Consider the following 20429-nt stretch of genomic DNA (forward strand, 5'->3'; position numbering starts at 1 on the left):
GAGGCATCCCAAGGATTTCCTGGCAAATTTTCTCCTGTGTGAGTTACAAAGGAGGGTAAATAACTGGTCATAATGAGTTGATTTGCCTTTTATTTTACCCACTTCCCAGTGGGGCTTGGAGTTTTTGACATAACAATGTGACTTGATGAAATATTTTAAAAAGTATGAACATGACAGGATTTGCAAAACTAGGTGTTAGATTTGAGTCTAGATTTGGTGCCACGACTGACATGTGAACTGTCCCAGGAGTTTGGAGAATTTCCAAGTTGGGCATGGGTCAAACATTAGTTCCTCTTTTAGTTGCCATGTAAAAGGCTTACAATAGACCACAGTACTTTTAATTCAAAAGACATTTGATTAAAAGCAGCCTTTATTGAAAGGGAGTAAGTAGCATAAACATTAATTTAGGTTTGGAAGCAGCATATTTTTTTTTTTTTAGGTATTAAGTGGATATGTGATAACGAATTCAGTCTTCTGTGGGTCAATAATTTAAGACAGAATTCTTATTTAAAATATCAGTTCTCAGGTGCTACTAATCTACTCGCCTTTCTTTTCTTTTCCCTTTCTCCCCTTCTTTCTCCTTCTCTTTTTAATTTTACACTTGATCTTAGCCAAAAGGCCAAGAAGCAATCCTTTTAATTTTAAACAGGATCCCTGAGGTGTTCAGGGCATATGTTTGCTTTTTAAAAAATATTTTAAAATCAAGAGAGAAAGACATTAGTATTTTTCTAGCATCATTGAAGTATAAAGAAAATAATTAGCCCCATAAAGGTAGATTGACTTGCTATTTCTCTGCTTACTGGTTCTTATTCCTTCATAAAATAGAAAATAGAGTGCCTATATTATAAATACAGTGTCATGTTTGGTTTTGGATAGATCTGTTGTTTGTGGATTAAGATGGTGATTGTTTCCAGATGAAAGAAGTTATAAGTTCCTCATATTTGAGGAAGAATCTTATAATGTTATATGGTTTCTGCTCTTGTTTGAAGGACTATTGCTTCATAAGAGTATAACTCACTCAAGGGAGCAATTGGTCTAGAAATGTTTACTTCATGGGACGTTTAGTCACAGAAGATTACAGAGTCTAATTATACACATGAGACCCAGAGAGGTTATGTGAGTAGCTTAGGGCTGTCCAAATTAATAAAAACAGGTCACACTTATTAACATTGTAGTGGTGACATCACTACCAACCTTATAGAAATTTAAAAGAAATTTAAAAGGGAATACTATGAGGAACTTGATGTCAGCAAATTAGACTACTTAGGTGAAATGGCCAAATTCTTAGAAAGACAAAACAATGACATGACTCTAGAAAAAATAAAAAATCTGAATAGACTTATTTAGCAATGTGTAGTTCCTGAGAGCTAGACAAGACCTTTATTATAAGGCGTTCATGTATATAGCTTTGAAGTATGAACTCCCATGGCAACATTCCATTAAATACCATGGTACTTTATTTTGTGATTATTTTTCTTTTTTGAACTCAATGTTTTTAGTCGTTTCAAACCTCATATGCTTAAATAGTCATTGTACCCTAAGGAACCCTCATTACCTGCTGTAAGAGGCAGATAGATACAAATCTATTTTGCTTTAAAAGGGCTGAGCCAGGAGATACCACAGTCTCTTTGGCTAAAATATTCAGAAGCCTGTGACCAAGAGAATTTCATTTGAGAGGGAGACAAAGATTGAATCCTTTATGGAGATAACCACCGCCCTTCCCACCCCTGGTCCCCCCATTGTCTCTCACTAGGTATGTTCATCTTTGTCAGCTTCCCTGTAAGACCCGGGTTTGAGGGTTAGATGGAGACTCATGATAAAAGATGCAAAGTTACAAGAATACAAAAATGAAAGCCAGATGGCTTTGACAGATATTGGCAGAGACAAGAATTCAGGGCAATGAGGAACAATGAACTGTGAGGATGGAGTATGAGTTATTAAAAGTCTTCCCTGGAGAATCTGGACCCCAGAACAGTAGGGATAACAAGAGTCATTCATATGAGCCCTATAAAAATGAACTATTGTTGAATTTTTTTTTGTATTATGAAAGCTATAAAATCCAGAAAATAAATATTAACAATCAAAAGTAAAAATCACTTGAATCCTATAACTAAAAGACAACTAATCTTAAAGTTTGGTGTACTTCTGTTGTCTTTTTTTGCACATGTATGTGTAAAAATTATTAATATTAAAAAAATAAAGATACATAGTCTTTATGTAGTGTTACAATCTTTCCCTCCATTTTTGTTATAGATATTTCCCATGTCAAAGTATCATTCGAAATCATGAATTTGAATGATTGCCTAACAATCCATCATGTAGATAATCATAACTCATTGATTCTAAGATGCATGTTTATTTTCACATTTTAACATCTCTGAAACAAGGATCATTCTTCAGTTGATAACATGCCATAGTGTAAGTCCCAGAGTTTTTTAGTATTACATAAAGTAGTGCACCAGTGGTGGCTTACTCAGATTTGATAAAATGCAGTGTACCATAATTGTTCAAGTTTTCAAAATTTTATTATCAATAATTTATAATCCTTAAATAAATCATAGTGCACATTTTTATTTCTTTTTGAAGGAAAATGTATTAACATGGAAAACTGGATAATAGGGTCTGAATATTTTTAAAGTCCTGGGTTCATATATGTTGTTGCAAAATTCCTTTTCATGCAGGCCACTCTATGGTTCTTATAGCAGTGGTATGACTTATAACTGGCCAACACTTGATATATATGTGTATACATATCTCAGTTGGTCTTCTTATAACTTTATAATTTCCTCCTATTTGTTATGTTGCTCTAACCTGTATCAATGTCCTTTATTATACATATAATAGGATATATATTACATATATCATTTTATATATCTTAATTCTAATATATATAATATATCAGATATTACATATCTAAATATATATAATAGCATAACAGATGGTTACAGTTGTAAAGAGCCTCTGACTTCATAGTTCTGGACTCTGGAATTGGATGTCCTGAGGGTAAGCCTGGCAGTGATGAGTAAAATGGAAAAATTGCCTCAAGAATCTAACATTATATACATTTGTATAAGTGGCATTCAGGGTGTTACTAGATATTTGAATACAGGGGGCCTCAATCCTTTACAAAGACTTATGGAAAGGGGTTATCTTGAGATGTCCTATAATAGGCTATAGGTAAGTGTTTATACCTTTCATTTGTAACACTAAGATTGCTTTTCCAGATACAGGAAAAGAAAGATCATGTGCGGAGAATCTATGCGAACAAAATTGTACGCAGTTAAGTGAAGGAGGCTTTATCTGCTCCTGTAGACCTGGGTTCAAAGCCAGTATTTTGGACAGGAACTCCTGTGATGGTAGAGTATATTTCCTACAATTCCTACTTTTTAGGTTTTCCACTCATTCCCTTTTATAAAACCCCTGTTGAATTCCCTTAATGGGGCCAAACTCTTGGTTCTTGCTCATTAAAATACTTAAGTGCACCAATAATTTTACTGTTAGAGGGTGACGATCAGTTCTGAGAGTATAAACTGTACATTCATGATGTATGTAACCAATGATGATGTTAAGATTTTGCTCACTAATTTCTTGGGACATGAAGAAACAACACTCGGGAATGCCGATTATTTTTTTTCCATGCTATGTTGCCCATCCCTAGCAGATGGCTAGGCAGATAGCTCATCCTTAGTGATGTCTGCCGAACCGGTAAGACTTCAGTAATGCTGACTGCTTATTGTATCAGTGTGAGAGACCAGTTTGTTTTTAAATCAACACAAATTTTATTTTCTTCATCAAAGTCCAACAACATATTTTTGTTACACACTTTCTTAAGCCAAACATAAGTGAGTTCTGAGGTATGGGGTTAGAAGCTAGCTTATCAAGTTGGTAAGGACTGAGTATGATTTTAAGTGTCTTTTCTTATTTGAATTTTCTGTTTCTAACTCATGATGTATCATACTCAGATGATTGGGACAGTTCTTTTGGAAGCTGAAGCTTAAGAACTCAAAAAAAAATTAAATGAATGAGTCCCTTTCCTGAAGCTAGTGAGGGCAAGGGAACTGGAACTGAACAACGCCAACACACAGCGGCTTTCCAAAAGTGAAAATTTTATTCTGCTATTGTAGAGCTGCACTGTTGCAGTTGAACCCCATCTTCATTGCTTCCTAGCTTTGGGACTTTGGGTTTAGGAATAGTCCATATTGCAGAGTCGTTCTGGAGGACTAAATGAGGGAAAAACAGCAGAGGCATGTGAAACCACATCTGACTCTTAGTAAGTGTTCCACAAATGATGGTGTCATGGCTTATTTTTGTCTGCAGCTTTCTCAGTCCGCATTGTTTATGAGTATGGATTTAAACAGAAGCAGGGTCTCTAGGGAATGGTTGGGAGCAGATGGTGCATATTTGCTTTTATTGTATCTACAGACATCAACGAATGTGAGCAATTTGGGGTTTGTCCCCAGCACTGCCAAAATACCAAAGGAAGTTATGAGTGCTCCTGTGCCGAAGGCTTCAGGTCTGTGAGTGACCACTATGGAAAACGATGCGCAGCTGATGGTATGCTGGGTTCTGCTGGGATTAATCAATCGACTTTTAGAGAAATAAATGCTGATGAGTACAATATACCAGAAAATAAGCTTTAGGCTCTCAGTCTTATTTTTAATTCACCAGCTACTTCTCTTCCAACACCCATCCACTCTCTTCTCTCTCCTCTCCTGCCAGATTAAGACAGTAACTGCAATCCCACAACAAATACGTAGGAATTAAAATGTGAGTCAGGTATTATTTATTATTCTGGGCTTAGCATCTTGTCCACCTTGATAAAAACTTCAAAAAGTGGACAAGATGTCACCTTCCAGAATATTTACACAAGAAAAGCTTACTTATAGGGTGGTGGTCAACGGAAGGAAATTAATGAAACCCTCCAGCTCCCACTCTAAGACTAAGGTGTGGGAACCCTGTAATTCATGAAAAATAGTCTCATTCAGTTGGGGCAAGTCAAGGACATTCTGTTGGTAATTTCTTTTTTTACTGTTCATGGACTGCTGATCATAGACAGAAAGAGTCTGGCTCATTTATAATTTCAACCATTTGTTCTACATTTTAGGTTAATGCCAGTATCTGAGAGGCCTGATAGAAAGCAGTAATAAGTACTAGATAGAAATGACAAAAGAGAAAGACTGTGTGGCAGAAGTATTATATAGTCCAAATTTCCAGAGTTCTGACCAAAATCAGCATATCCCCGTCGAAGGGTATAGGTCTTCACAAGTCTTACAGATTTGAATTTGAAGTTTGTACTGGAGTTTAAAGAACTTGAAAAGGAAATCACATTTTTAAGATTTAAGAGTAAAATGGCTGTTCAATTTCTTTATACAAATTGGGCTTTTAAAGCATACATTTTATTAGCATACTTAAATATTTTACCCCCCCAAACCTTCCTGACATTGAGTGAAAACTAGAGTAAAGGCATTTGAGCAGTTGGTCTGGTAATTAGGCAGCAAATTAAAAAAATGTTCAAGTCGTTTAAGGAGATGACTGAAATAAATTCTCGTAGTCACATAAAGCACAATGTCAAGACAGAGGAAATATATAAAGTGAACTTTCAAAAGTTACTTAAATGAGATTTGATTGATATTATTGCAAGTAAATTAAATTTTAAAATTCAAACAGTGCACTTCGAGATGAGTAACCATTGAAATAGCTGCTTTGGGTAAGAACAAGGATGAGCTGTTTTTGTCATTAGCTGGAAGATAAATTGAATCGTGGAGCTGATTACCTGCTAAAACAATCATAAATTCTGTCAGTAAAGAGTAAGGAATGAGGACTTCCTGGTAAACTTTTAGTAACGCTATACATATTGTATTTCTTCTGTGATATTGTCTACAGTCTTGTGTTTTATTGCCAGTGAATAAAGAAAAAAAAATCAGTGGAAAAGAGGACACAGTCTAGGGGTCTCAGGCTTGCCCTGTTCTAAACCATCACCCACCGGGGATAGGAATAAAGAACTGATAACATCCCTAGCAGAAATATTAGCTTTCCACCTGAAAATGGAGGCAAGAATGTCCACTGTCACAGATCTGGCAACCCAGTTGGGTAGTTAGCTCTACTGATTAGCAGAGATAGTCAGATTTCTATAAAAACTTATTTTTTTTTAAAGGTGGGAGGATACTTGCTATTTTATATCTACTTTATACAAAAAAGAATTCAGATAGAATTCAAACAGATAAAGAGGCCCTTGTCTTATTTACAGGTAATCCTCCTTTGTTGCTACTGCCTGAAAATGTGCGAATTCGAAAGTATAATCTCTCATCTGAGAAGTTCTCAGATTATCTTGAAGGCGAGGAACGTATTCAGGCTATTGATTATGACTGGGATCCTGAGGGCATAGGTCTGAGTGAGTATGAACTTTCGCATCTGTCATTGATATTAATTGAATTATAAGGTGTTGAACTTTGGGGAATTTATTTTTCAATGAGTGAATTTTGTTGCATGAGTGGAAGAGGGGGCTCCTCCTGCCCAGCGTGTTCTGGACACCTTAGCATGACGGTGGGTCCCAGCCAAACTTTGTCAACTTCTAACCAAACCGTCTCCCATCTCTGGGGATTATCCTTCCAGGACCACCTCATATCTCTTTGTCTTTGCTCAGGCAGGGACTGTTCTTACCCATCACTGTACCTTTCAAAATTTCTACTCAAACTCAACATTTCTACTCAGATCAAATGTTACCTCCTCTGACATCTTCTATAGTTCTTCCTGGGCACAGTTCCATAAGTACTCACTCATGAGCCCGTAGTGTTTTATATATGGTTTTACTAAACCACCTTAAATAATTGTAACAATTCTCTGGTTCTCCATTTCTTACCTGTAAAATAAGAACAGTATTCTTGTCTGCCTGACTACCTCTGAGAGTTCTTTTGAAGATCAAATGAGATAACATGTGAAAATGCTTTGCATACTATCAATAACAATGCAATGTAAGATTTCTTATGGTAGTGTTTTCACACTTACACAATACAATAAAATTTTTAAGCATGGAAAATACCTAGGAAGCCATAGTCTTCCTTTGATTTTTAAATGCCTGCCATCCACTATCCTGTAGTCTATACGCTAAATAGGATTTCTCGTCTACATAGCTCCTTTACTGCCAGTTATTGAATAGTCTGCCCCTGGTTTATCTATACATTTTTTTTTTTTTGAAACTAGAACTTGATCCTATTGAGAGAAAATAGGCTCTTGACTGAAATGTATTTTAATAAGTTACCTTGAAATAGAGACAGCTAAGTCAGTATCAATAAGCTATCAGTTGAAGTATTTGTAGCTAGTAGCTCAAGTATAATGTGTTGAGTTTGATCAGATATATGTAATTGAATTACTAGTCTTATAGGAACAATAAGGAAGTAGAGATGTCAATGAAGGAACAGTAGTCCACCTGATTAGACCCCAGTTCCTCCCTTACCTGATGTTCTTAACATGAAACTCACCTGTTTGTCTTGCCTTGCAGGTGTCATATATTACACTGTGCTAGGCCACGGTTCTGAATTTGGTGCTATTAAACGTGCCTACATCCCCAACTTTGAATCCGGTACTAATAATCTTGTGTCAAAGGTTAACCTGAACCTGAAATACATAATGCAGCCAGATGGATTAGCAGTGGACTGGGTTGGAAGGTAAATTTAGCCACGTTCCCCTCTTGTCAATTCTGTTTTCCTGGCTAGATCTCCCTCCTGCTTGTCACACCACGTGAGTTAAGCTGACCCAGATATGGGTGCACTCAGCGCTGGTGCAGCCGGCTGATGCCTGGGCTTGCTCTAGCCCCAGCAACTACCTCTGCTTACCCCAAGGTGTCATATAGACAGTATCATTTCCTATAGTCTATGTATGCCATGAAAAAGTTTGGGAAAGCACCGAAGTCAAGATTTTGTATTATATCTAGGAGAGCTTTCTTGCCGACAGAGTTTTGGATTCCAAAATTAACTTCCAGTATGGCAGCACTATTCATTTTATGAAGAAATGGAACAGTCTCACAATTCTACCAGCAATGCAGTTGAGATGAGACATTTTTCTCTGGTAATTATTTTGAGGAGGAACAACCCACATCTTGTGTTTTGAGCAGACCGTATTGTCTGAACAGATTGGAAATTTGACTTTCTTGTGTAGTCTTTGGGTTGAGTTAATAGCAGTGTCAGCTTTGTTCTGCTCTTTTAGGTCTCCTGGAGCCCCAGGGACTAGAACCAGAGCTTTTGTATGATCTCGAAATAAGAGCCTTAAGTAGGTTTATCATCAGGCAGATTCATGACATGCAAACTGATGTGGAAAAGTTCATAAGCTCCTTTTTTGAGGAGGAGCCTTGCATTGGAGTGGCATTTATGGGAAAGTCACGCATTCATAGCCTCCCCCATGGCCTTGGAAATGAATGAATAATGAAAAAAATGTTTGAGAGGGGAGTCTCAGGGGCTTGTTGCCGACCTCTGGGAGAATGAGAGTCATTTGCAGCATAAATTAATTTTCACCTTTTAACAAACCTGTCTAATGCTCCTGGAAGACTTGAACATCTCTGAAGAAGTTAATTAGGTCCCTGCTGTGCCCACAGGCTATCAGGAGAGTCATTTCAGCATTTTTTGTCAGGAAACAAGGCCTCAGAGAGTCAGTAACTTGAAACTATATAGACCGTAGCACTTCCTTCTGAAAACCAAACAGGCAGTAGCAAATCTGTCTTCATGTGTGAAATTTTGCTTCTTTCTCAGCCTTAATGAAAGAGCGAGTGAAGAAGCTGACGGAAGTCTTTCTGCTTGTAAGAGACTGAGACCTGCAGCTCTAATAGTGAAAATAGGGCAGGGTGGCCTTGCTGAGTTCATTATTTTGGAAAGGCTATTTCCGCTCATTGGAGCTGATGCCAGATTCCTATTAATTCCACTGGGGCTCTTGGTTGAATCGAAACAGATTCACAGGGCAGTTTCAGTTAAAGGGCCCGCTAAACAATGCCTGGTGACTTCCACCTGGAAAGTACATGTCTCGTAGTAATGTCAGATGTGATGTCCACCATCATCACTGATCCTGGCTGATCAAGAAGGAGTCCCCTCTATCCCTTACTCTTCCACTTGTAACTTTCCAAAGATGCTCCCTTGGCTGAAGAGATTGGGGCATTCCTGATGGAGGGAGACTCTGCTCTCATCATGAGTATCTAAGTGGTTGTCTTGTTGGCCCCAGCTTCCAAACTGAATTCTTTCATCTTCAAACCTCTTCCCTAGAAATGACCAGTCGAGATTTTTTGGATTTTTAACTTTGTCCCTTTAAATTCAGGCATATTTACTGGTCAGATGCCAAGAGTAAACGGATCCAGGTGGCTAAACTTGATGGGAGGTACACAAAGTGGCTGATTTCCACCCAACTGGATCAACCAGCTGCAGTGGTTGTGAATCCCAAACTAGGGTAAGTACTTGTAGGAGTCCTTTTTTTTTTTTTTAAAGTTTATTTATTTTATTATGAGAGAGACAGAGAATGCCAGCAGGAGAGGGACAGAGGACAGAGAGAGGGGGAGAATCCCAAGCAGGTTGCACGCTGTCAGTGCAGAGCCAATACACTGTGAGATCATGACCTGCCTGAGCCCAAATCAAGAGTTGGACACTTAACCAAGTGTCCAACTTAAACAAGTTGGACACTTAACTGAGCCACCCAGGCACCCGAGTACTTGAAGGAGTCTTTTCTAGATATTTGCCACTGGATTTTCAAGAAATTATATCTTTAATTATTTTTCCCTAATTGTACTGAAATTGACTTTGAACTTTTTGCATTGACATCTATGACTAATTTAAGATGACCTAAAGATCTTTAGGACCATCCAAGCTTCAGACTGATACTGTGTAAGGGGAAGGCCTCTGGCCACAATTTTTTCCATAGCCCAGTTGTCCAAAATCCACACATTTCTCAATAGAATTTAAGGATTGGTTTATACCTGGTGATTGGTTTAGACTAGAGGCTGCAAAGTGGTAGCTGGTAGGCTAAATATGGCTCACAGATATATTTTACTTGAACTAAACAGAGCTTTAAGGTTTTTTAAATTTAATTGCTAACACACACACACACACACACACACACACACACACACACACATTTTACGCTGTATGTTTGGCTTGAAAGACCAGAACAACTGATAACACCAGTTATCAGTTATTCTTGATGCAGTATTGCCTGGAACTTGTAGACAGGGCTTTGCTCTCACCATCACTTGATGTTCATGACTGCTGTGCTCCAGTCATTTTTTTTGCCTGCCTGGTCTTTTCCCGGTATTTGAGGTGGTGCAATCCCTGGTCTCCATTTTAAAATAGGAATTCTTGTTTTGTTCTCTGATACATCTCGAACACAGGACAGTGCTGCTCACACATAGGCATTCAATAAATACTTTATGAAGAATGAACAGCTTTGTCATTATACATTTTAAATTGTCTGAATGTATATACTTGGACAGGGCTGGGCAGTCTCTATTGAGGAAGTTTTCAGGAAGGACTACAGATGCACTGGCCCCTCCTTTTCTCTCCCTTTCTTCTAAAGTAAAGTATAAAAATAGCATCACTTAGCACCCAGATCTCAATGAAAAACAGTTGATTTCCTTTTTGGAAGTTCATGCTCTGCTTCAGTGTAGAAGCCTCACTAGAGGAAACTTTCCATTACAGGCTTATGTACTGGACTGACTGGGGCAGAGAACCTAAAATCGAGTCTGCTTGGATGGATGGACAGCATCGGAACATCCTGGTTCAGGAGGACCTTGGTTGGCCAACAGGCCTCACTATTGATTATCTGAACAATGACCGGATCTACTGGAGTGACTTCAAGGAGAACAATATTGAAAGTATAAAACATGATGGGACTGATAGAAGAATCGTTGCAAATGCAGGTTAGAAATGAGTTACAATTTACCATGTTAAATAATAAATATATTTTGGGTCTCTGCCCATTTTCTCCAGAAGGAATCTGAATCTTAGGAACCGATTGATACATTTTCTTAGATACTGCTCCCCTCAACTTCCAGCTGCTGATTTAAATGCAAATGAATCCGTTAGCAGTAATTAAGGTTTGGTTTGGTTTTGTTTTTATCCTTTTAACATAATTTTTAAAAGAGAATCTTAGCAACAGATATTGAAATAACCAAGTTTCCCATTAGGTTGCCCTGATAGGGGTGACAGTCATGTGTACCAATGGAAATCCATGTCTAACCATTTCTAGACCTATTTGTTTTTATTATGCTCAATTGTTTATTATGTACAACTGGAAACATCTAGAAGGAGAGAAACATTTTATTTTCTAATCCAGATTTCTGCAGAACTGCAACAATCCAGTATCTACCAGCTTTTCCTGATAAGTGGTATCTTCTGTTCAAAGAAAAAAAAAAGGATCTCTGCCATCCAAATTATTGTCCAAAGAGAAAATCAAATCAGCAACTTGAAAGCGAGCAAGTACTCTATAATTGGCATGAACCAGTAGACATTAATCTAGTTTAATGTCTGTCATCTTGATCTCCCAAAGTAGCACACTTTTGTGGTCACATGTTCAGAAAGTCTGCCTGAATGTTCCTGGATTTTCAAGGCATTGAATTAGGGAATAACTCAAGCATAACGACATCTGACATAAAAGAGGGGTAGGGAATTTTCTATTCAATTATCTTGCTTTGTTTTGGTTTTCCTCTGTGGGTAAGCAGCAATGAACCCATATAACCTGGACATCTTTGAAGGCCAGTTTTACTGGATATCTAAGAATAAGGGAGAAGTATGGAAGCAAGATAAATTTGGGCAAGACGAGAAGGAGAAAATGCTGATGGTGAACCCATGGCTCACTCAAGTTCGAATCTTCCATCAACATAGATACGATCGGTCAGGTAACATCCCTTGGAGTAAGATGTTCCTCATTATCTAGAAATCTTATTTCAAATTAATGGCTATATTGTTGGAAAATGGTAGTGGATTATAATAGTCTGATCTCTTGGTGCATGAAAGGTGTGTGTGTGTGTGTGTGTGTGTGTGTGTGTGTTTTAACCATTTCGACCAAAGAAAAATAAAATTGGCGGTCAAATGTAATTATATACACCACCAGCAGATATGAAGTAAACATATTTCAGTCCTGGGGTGCCTGGGTGGCTTAGTTGGTTAAATGTCCAACTCTTGATCTCAGCTCAGGTCTTGATCTCAGGGTCATGAGTTCAAGCCCTGTGTTGGCCTCCACACTGGGCTTGGAGCCTGTTTAAGAAAAAATTTTTTTTTCGGCCCTCATTGTTTGGAGTTACAAGTATGTACTTCTAGGCCACAGAATCCAGTAGGCGTCAAACCCTTGCTAGGTGTCAGGTGGGTAACAATGGGTTTCGTGAACATTAGGCTAGTCAAGTTATCCTGAGCTACGTGAGCTTCAGTTTAAAATTGTCAGTCATGCATTTCTACCCCCTCCCCTCTCTCCCATTTTCTTAGTTGTGGGTCCTGCTTCACCAGGTTACCTGTGTTCTAATTCATCCTTCACCACTGAATCAAGCTAGATAAAAGGGAAGGAAATTTTTGAAGTGAGGAAAGGAAATAGGCTTTTATTAAGCTCTATAAGTCAGATTCTCTCTTCAAGTGTTAACCCAGACATTTGTTACTTTAGTTAATCTCCAGAATTATAATTAGATTTTATTTTCATCTCACATATAGGGAACCCCACCAGTATAATAGCTCGTAAGTCCTCCATGCTCCTGGGGCTCTCGTGCTGGGCAGTTTTAAAGGCAAGAAGGGAGAGGACGGTACATGTGGTGAGCCCCCTCTCTGGCCTTTGTAGAAAAGGCTACCTAGGAGTCAGTGGAGTTGGCTGGGCCCCCTTTGGAGAATGCTGATTGCTGTGTAGGCCAGAAATCTAGACCAAGCTGTGCCAGATTAACATTTACTCTGGACCAGTAGTTCTCAGATTTTAGCATATATCATAATCATCTAGAGGGCTTGTTGAACACAGATTGCTGGGCCCTACCTGAGAGATTTCTGATTTAATATGCCTGAGGTGGCCTAAAATTTGCATTTCTAACAAATTCCCAACTGACACCAATGTTGCTGGTTCAGGAACCACATTTGAGAAGTCCTGCTCCAGGCCCTACTCAAGTATGGGCTGTGGACCAGTAGCACTGGTGAGACATGCAAGTCTCTCAGGCCCCACCCAGCCTTTTCGAATCAAATTCCCCAGGTGGTTTGTATTAATTACATTCAAGTTTGAAAAGCTCTTTTCTAGAGAGCTGAAGAAATGGTAATGGGGCAGATTTTGAGTGAGACTTTGGAATATGGCTTATTATTTTATAGCCATTTCCTTGTCTGTAGTTATAGACTGGATGACAGAGAATCAGGATCACAGAATGTTAGTCTGAGAAGTTTAGAGGTCATCTATACCTTGGAGAAATCATAGTACATGCTAAGGTAGAATTCAGATGACTCTAGAATTACTTGAGGAGCTTTTAACGGTAACACTTGTAACATCCTAGACCAATTTAAATCTGAATTTCTGTGACTGGGCATCAGTAGTTGTGCATAGCTCTCAGGTGATTCTGATAATCACAGGTCTAAATTCCCTTGTTTTTCAAGTAAGGAAAGTACTTGAAGAAAGTACTCCTGTGCGGGTAGGGTGGAAATCATATGTAATATATAATTTGGACACATTATGATCTATCCAAATTTAGGTAACGACAAATATTGACATAATAATAGGGTCTTTGTGGTCTTTTGAACTATCTCAAATTGCTTTGTGTTGATTAGTTTTTGTGGTCATGCAGTGGACTGGACACCTACCTTCCAAATCTGCCAGAGACGGGGAGGAGATAAGTGATGGCCAGTAGACAGTGTGAGTGTAGGATGGTGAGAAGTAGGAGGGTGGCTGTGCCACTCTGATGGGGTGCCATGGGGACGGTCATGTAAATGAGGTGAATAGCCAGGTGGCATGTGACCTAGAGGTGCTGGGCTCTGATGTCACCTGGCAGGGCCACAACTCAGTTGATGGGTGTATCTTTGGTTGGTGAACTCATTCCCTCTTCAGACCCTAACCACTGTTCTCATGTGCTTTCCAGTGCCCAACCGCTGCAAAAATGTCTGCAGTCACCTCTGCCTCCTGAGACCTGGAGGATACAGCTGTGCCTGTCCCCAAGGCTCCACCTTTATAGCAGGGAGCACCACTGATTGTAACGCAGGTAGGGGTGCTGTCTGCACAGCCATGGGGGCCTGGGAATGCTCTTCTGCCTTCTTCAGTAACTTCCCTACTTGTGCTTCTCTTCCTGCAGGAGCCTGGAAAAAATCCTTGTGTGGCTGGGTCCTTTGCAGGATAGAGCGGGGGTGGCTCGAAGGAGGGATGAGAGATGGGGAGATATGAACAGAGCTGAGTGGGACTTAGGGAGCCAAACAGAGTTGGTGTTCCAGTGATTGCTGAGAATTATTTGCTAGGATCTGTAGGGTACAAATCCAGTGCCCCCAAATCTACCATTGTGTTGTTTTGTAAGGATATTTGGAAGAGTGGGTTTTCGATAAGGTCTCTACCTCCTTTCTTTACCTTCATACTGGATGTCTGTTGCCCCAGAATCCATCTGGCTTTAATTGGGGTTCCTCAAGTGGGGAACCAGTTTCCTGAGGTGGGGGACCTTATCCAGTGCGGATGGGAGGGCGAGAGGAGGGTCACTCTTTTCCTCACATGCTCATTTCAAAGTTTTGACAAGTGAAAAAGGTACATTTAAAAAGATACCTTATGGGGCGCGCCTGGGTGGCTTGGTCGGTTAAGCGTCCGACTTCGGCTCAGGTCATGATCTCACGGTCCGTGAGTTTGAGTCCCGCGTCGGGCTCTGTGCTGACAGCTCAGAGCCTGGAGCCTCTTTCAGATTCTGTGTCTCCCTCTCACTCTGCCCCTCCCCTGTTCATGCTCTGTCTCTCTCTGTCTCAGAAATAAATAAACGTTAAAAAAAAAAAACATTTTACATTGTTGGAGGCTGGAATAAGGAAGCAGTGCTTTATTTCTCATCCCAAATGCTGTGGATGATCTGTGCCTAGCAGGACCTTTCTTCAGTGACTCTTAAATTAGGGAGTATATATAAGTCCTGGGGAATAACTAGTGTCCCTGGCTGGTATCCAATTCTTAATAATACTCATTAAAAAAAATCATCCTGTAGTTTGCTAGCAGCCCATTTTGTGGCTCACATCCTTGTTTTTATTTTTTAGTGGCCCATTTTATGGTTCCCTTCCCTCAGTTTTAGCTGATGATGCTATGCTTAACCACCTGTGGCCACCAGGGGGAGCAAGTGGTTAAACAAGGCACCAACTTTTGGCTCTTCTGAACCAGCTGGAAAAGTTGGCAGGTTTAGAGAATGAACGCAGGAACCAAAAAACAGCTACTCCCGCTTCTCTTCCCCTGTCCCCACTCTCATCCCGAGGCTGGGGGAAATATTGGCAAGATTACAGTATTTAGTAATATTTTGAGCCAAACAATTTCAAGCTTTTGACATTTGTTGTATGCTGTAGACAGATGGTTCTGACATTTATCACAATTTCGCACTCATGGGCGGTGTTGTCCAAGATGTTACTTCATCTACTACTTTCCTCATTTACATTGTTTGCCAAGTGCATTATAGTCAGATTCTTGTTTAAAAGAACTTTAACCAAAGCAAGCACAATAATGGTGGTAGTTGTTCCATATGGGGTCTTAGTTTGGCATTTTAATTAATTAATTTGATAAGTATTTATTGAGAGCCTACTATGTGCTAAGTACTAAGTGCTGGAGATAATGAAAGTGAACAAAACAGATCCCTTGCCTTTGTTGAGTTTATATTCTAATAGAGATTCTAAATAGAGACTGCCCCCCCTCCCCAAATGTATAATGTCAGATAGTAAAAGCAAAAGGAGAAAACGAAAGCAGGGTAAGAGGGATGAGGGTCAGGTGGGAGTTGGGTGGCCTTTAGGTAGAGAGTTCTGGGAAGGCCTCTGTGATAAAATGAACTTTGAGTAGAGATTCAAATAGAGGGACTGAGCCAGGAGGATATCTGAGCTCCTTAAATAAGTGCACATGTGACAGATACTTACTGAGCATCTTCTAGGTATAAGACATGGAGACGCTAACAGCCCCATCAGGCACCTCCAAGGAGTACGTGGGGGCTGAGCTGGAGCAGGGACCCAGAGCAAGGGCAAGTTGGAGGACTTAAAAAATAGGACATCTCTAACCAGCTGTCTATCAGGCATCTGTGTATCTGCATTGTTGCTTGATTGATGGGTCCCTGATGCTTTGAAGCCTTCAGATGAAGTGTTGAGGTGTGCCCAGATTGAACTCTTGTGTTTCACTGGGCTTGCAGAGGAGAATTCTGAAAACTTCAAATGAGAATACGAATGTCCTAAGAGATTTCTTTACCACAAGTTTCTTTTAAATGTTAATATATGTTCTGGAGTGTAGCATCTCTCCACTGGGGGGAAAATGCTATAAATTGCCTCTTTCTTTCCACCAAATGTACATTACTCTCCAAGACCTTATTATTGATAAGGATATTCATCTGACTTAAGTGGAAGGTACCGTTTTGATGAGGAAACTAATTAGCTGCCCTGCCCCCATCCACTCCCCACTCTGACCCTGGGCCTGAAGCACATTTGCATGGTTTGGGTGCTCTGCTGAGTGTGGCTGACTAACACATGCATGGCTTTCCCTTTCTGCAGCCATCGAAAGTCCTATCAACATGCCCCCCCCATGCAGGTGTATGTACGGAGGAAATTGCTATTTTGATGAGAATGACCTCCCCAAATGCAAGTAAGTCTGAATGTTGAGGTCCGAGTTGTAGGCCTTGGGGGAATTTAAGACAAATATCCAGAAAAACAAGTAGAGGAGCCTTGCCAGTTCACTAATTTTCACATCGTGACCAGCTTGCCCTCCCTTGGGAGAGTCTGCAGAGAACTAAGGCAGTGCTTCTCAAACCATACTGTACATAAGTATCATCTCATTCACAGGGATTCTGCATTTCCAACAAGCCCCCATGAGATGCCACAGGATTGTGAGCCAACTGTAACAGGGATTAGAGAAGTGACAGCCCCAATTTCTCTACTCACCTGGTGTTAATTACACTTGGAGTGTGGGAGACCAGCTGTCAGCAGAGCTGAGTCAGCCCAAGCACTTGTGATGAGCAGAGACTGGGCTAAAGATTTGGGGGAAAAAAAAAGAATTCTTGAGAAAGCTCTAACGTGGCACAAGATAAATGGAGGTCTTTAAAAACCGTTTAATGGAAACATATCAGCGGAAAGAATACAATCTTGGTTTCCATTTTCATTCTCAATGGAAACATTGCATAGAGTAGACACCAATACATTTATTTGATGACCTTGAAGGTGTCATAGCCACAGCATTGAAAGTGAATTTCATAGTCAGATCAAAGTCAGTTGTTTTTGCTGCTCATCATATCTTGGCAGAATAAACAAAGTCGTGCAAGATACACTGACTGTCCCACGTGTAATTTGCTCGGTCAAACCTCTCTCTACCTGAAGATGTGCTTGTACAATAGCTATGGAAGCCTAAGAATGCCACAGCTTGTGAGCAATTCTCCTTTCACTTTCAGGTGTCCCAGTGGCTACATGGGAAAATATTGTGAAATAGGACTTTCAAAAGGCGTCCCTCCAGGAACAAGTAAGTTTTAAGAATATGAGCAACCTGGGGGCGCCTGGGTGGCTCAGTTGTTTGAGTGTCCGACTTTGGCTCAGGTCATGATATCGGTTTGTGAGTTCGAACCCCACATTGGGCTTCCTGCTGTCAGCGCAGAGCCCACTTGGGATTCTCTGTTCCCCTCTCTCTCTGTCCCCCACCTCTCTCACACTCTAAACATTAAAGAAATATATATGAGTGACCTGGAAATGCTTCACAGCTCCTAAGTTGAAAGCTGTTTATATTCTGTTTAACTCAGTCTTTGAATTGGTTCTGCCCTCAGCTTCCAGTCTTAAGTCTATTGGTTTCTTTCCCTTTCCCCATGCTGATATGGTCACTTTTTCTTCCCTCTTTGGTGGCAGCAGTGGCTGTGCTGTTGACAGGCATCCTGATCATCATAATTGGAGCGTTGGCAGCATTAGGATTTTTCCACTACAGGAGAACTGGCTCCCTTTTGCCTTCTCTGCCCAAGCTACCAAGGTCAGTTTCATCATGTGGAATATTGATTTTAGAAGCTTGGGTGATGTGACTATGTGAATAATTCAGGGTTTTTTGTTTTGTTTTGGTTTGGTTTTTTTGTAAGTTAAAATAGCATAACGTGCAGCTTAACCTATTCTGTAGAAAAACAAAAAGTATTGAACTTAAAAGCCATCATTTCAAATCACAACCTCTTAATCTAATGCTTTTTTGAAGCCTGAATGCAAATCACACTTTATAGTCCAAATAGTTATGCCCACTGGTGGGGATTCAGGTTAGACTGGAACACAGTCTGTGGGTTGGACCAGGCTTTATTCCTGCAAGTGCCAAGTTAGCCCTCTCTTAGATGTCAAGCATTCAACAATGTGCTTTAACACATCTGTGTAGCTAAGGCAACTTCCTACCATATTTGATGTATGAATTCAGAGTGGGAATTGAGCGTTTCATTTAAGTAAGCTTTAGCAATATGGAGGAGAGGGTACTATTGCAACAGGTGGCTTAAAAAATCGTACACTGTTTCAATTACTTTATTTCAGCTTAAGCAGTCTGGTTAAATCCTCTGAAAATGGAAATGGGGTGACCTTCAGATCAGGAGCAGATGTTAACATGGATATTGGAGTGTCTGGTTTTGGGCCTGAGTCCGCCATTGACAGATCAGTGGTGATGGTGAGTGTGGCTGCAAAATGGCTGTATGTTTACTGTTTTATAAAAGAAACACTTTTTATAGAGAATAAAATTAACCTAGAATAAAAATGAAACGGTATGCTTCTCAACGTAAACTCTTTACAAAATTAGGAAACATTACGTTTTTGCAGAAAGGTCTCTAACATATTAGTAATAAAATTGCACTTTACCCCTGCTCTAAGCCACACTTGAATTCTAAACTGTGTCAAGTTTAGTGAGAATCTTAAAGAGTCTTATGTTTTTTGGGGGAGAGGGGAGAGAGAGCATGGTATTGTTTTTATTTGATGACTCTTTGTATGTTAAGGGAAGGAGTAGGGAAATCCATGTTTCCTAGTCTTCTATATTTTCCCACCAATGTGTATAGTTGGGATACATAGTGATTTTAGATGCAGTGGTTGGTTCAAATCACAGCTCTGCCGCCTTCTAAGAATGTAATAATAGGCATGAAGCTTGATCGCTCTGACCCTCGTTGTCCCCATCTATAAAATGGATACAGTAATACCTCTTGTGAGGACCAAATGGCTACTTTATGAGTGTACTAGTACAGGATCTATAACCAGGACTGGAAAATAACTTTCAATATTTTGCCTTTCTCCCAAATCTTTCATGTTTAACCTCCGCATAAAAGTACAATATTACCTATTCTTTCTTCTTTCCCCTCTCCCTCTTCTCCTCTTTGCTCTTTTTTCCACCAGCCACCCTTTTCTCTGCTGTGCAGACCTATCCCCAAGTGAATATTTGCATTAACGAGCCAAAGAGAATGTGGGTGTAAAAGAGTGTTTCTGTTTCCTTGATCTGATGAATTAGTGCATTTGTTACTTCATGTGATGTTTGCCGTGTGGAGGCCTTGTGTCTCCTGGCTTTTTCTTTAAGTTCTTTTTGGATAAATTTGGCATAGCAACTAGTATACCTCCAGGTGTGAGGAGGGCACCTTCCTTCCTGTGTAAACCAGATACTTCTTTTCTCCGTCAGAGTGAACACTTTGCCATGGAGATGGGGAAGCAGCCCATAATCTTTGAAAACCCAATGTATGCATCCAGGGACAGTGATGTCAAAGTGGTTCACCAGCCAACCCAGGTAAGAAGTCACAGCCCTTTCTTTCAGGTTCTGCTACTTCTCAATCTTGTGCTATTGAATAATGCCCTCCTAGGGTTCTCCTTACTTTCCCTCAAATGGAAGGAAGCAGTGTTCCCACCCTTCAGGTTCACTAAATGTGATAATAGGACTGACCCAAGGGTATGACACCAACGTGTTGCAGAGTCGCTGCGGCTTGGCAACCATTCTGTGCTGACCAAGGGCCTTGTCATGCTGAGTGGTCAGAGCAAGAATTACAAGTCCACTCAGGGGCTTGGCAAGCAGTGCCTGACTCACACAGACTCTCTGTAAATATTTGTGAAACGAACAAGTGAATGATTGTCAGGTCATTATATGGAGATTTGGGGGATTGGGTATACTCTCTGGGTTCTTATTGGTATCACCGGTGCGTTATTTGAGGTGACCTCGTTATGCTTGCCTTTCACATACTTTTTTGAAAACTAAAGTCCCCAACGTTGGTAGGCAGATACCTAAATTTCCTTTGGTGCAGCCCTGTTACTCACTCATCTTTAAGAGGAGCAAGGGGG

The 20429-nt window shown here is 40.0% G+C and overlaps 1 protein-coding gene across 1 annotated transcript in view; it reads left to right on the forward strand.

The window, feature by feature from the left end:
* Nucleotides 1–20429, forward strand: part of LRP2 (LDL receptor related protein 2) — a 199290-nt gene that overhangs the window by 171855 nt on the left and 7006 nt on the right. Inside the window, exons 64-76 of the mRNA XM_047872129.1 lie at nucleotides 3225–3356; nucleotides 4423–4554; nucleotides 6248–6391; nucleotides 7499–7664; nucleotides 9298–9426; nucleotides 10668–10888; nucleotides 11690–11866; nucleotides 14060–14179; nucleotides 16674–16764; nucleotides 17564–17631; nucleotides 18009–18126; nucleotides 18660–18789; nucleotides 19780–19884. Coding sequence (XP_047728085.1) covers nucleotides 3225–3356; nucleotides 4423–4554; nucleotides 6248–6391; nucleotides 7499–7664; nucleotides 9298–9426; nucleotides 10668–10888; nucleotides 11690–11866; nucleotides 14060–14179; nucleotides 16674–16764; nucleotides 17564–17631; nucleotides 18009–18126; nucleotides 18660–18789; nucleotides 19780–19884 — 1733 coding nt within the window. The remainder of the gene's footprint in view (nucleotides 1–3224; nucleotides 3357–4422; nucleotides 4555–6247; nucleotides 6392–7498; nucleotides 7665–9297; nucleotides 9427–10667; nucleotides 10889–11689; nucleotides 11867–14059; nucleotides 14180–16673; nucleotides 16765–17563; nucleotides 17632–18008; nucleotides 18127–18659; nucleotides 18790–19779; nucleotides 19885–20429) is intronic.

Source organism: Prionailurus viverrinus, chromosome C1 (assembly GCF_022837055.1).
Source record: "Prionailurus viverrinus isolate Anna chromosome C1, UM_Priviv_1.0, whole genome shotgun sequence".
Classification (NCBI taxonomy): domain Eukaryota; kingdom Metazoa; phylum Chordata; class Mammalia; order Carnivora; family Felidae; genus Prionailurus; species Prionailurus viverrinus.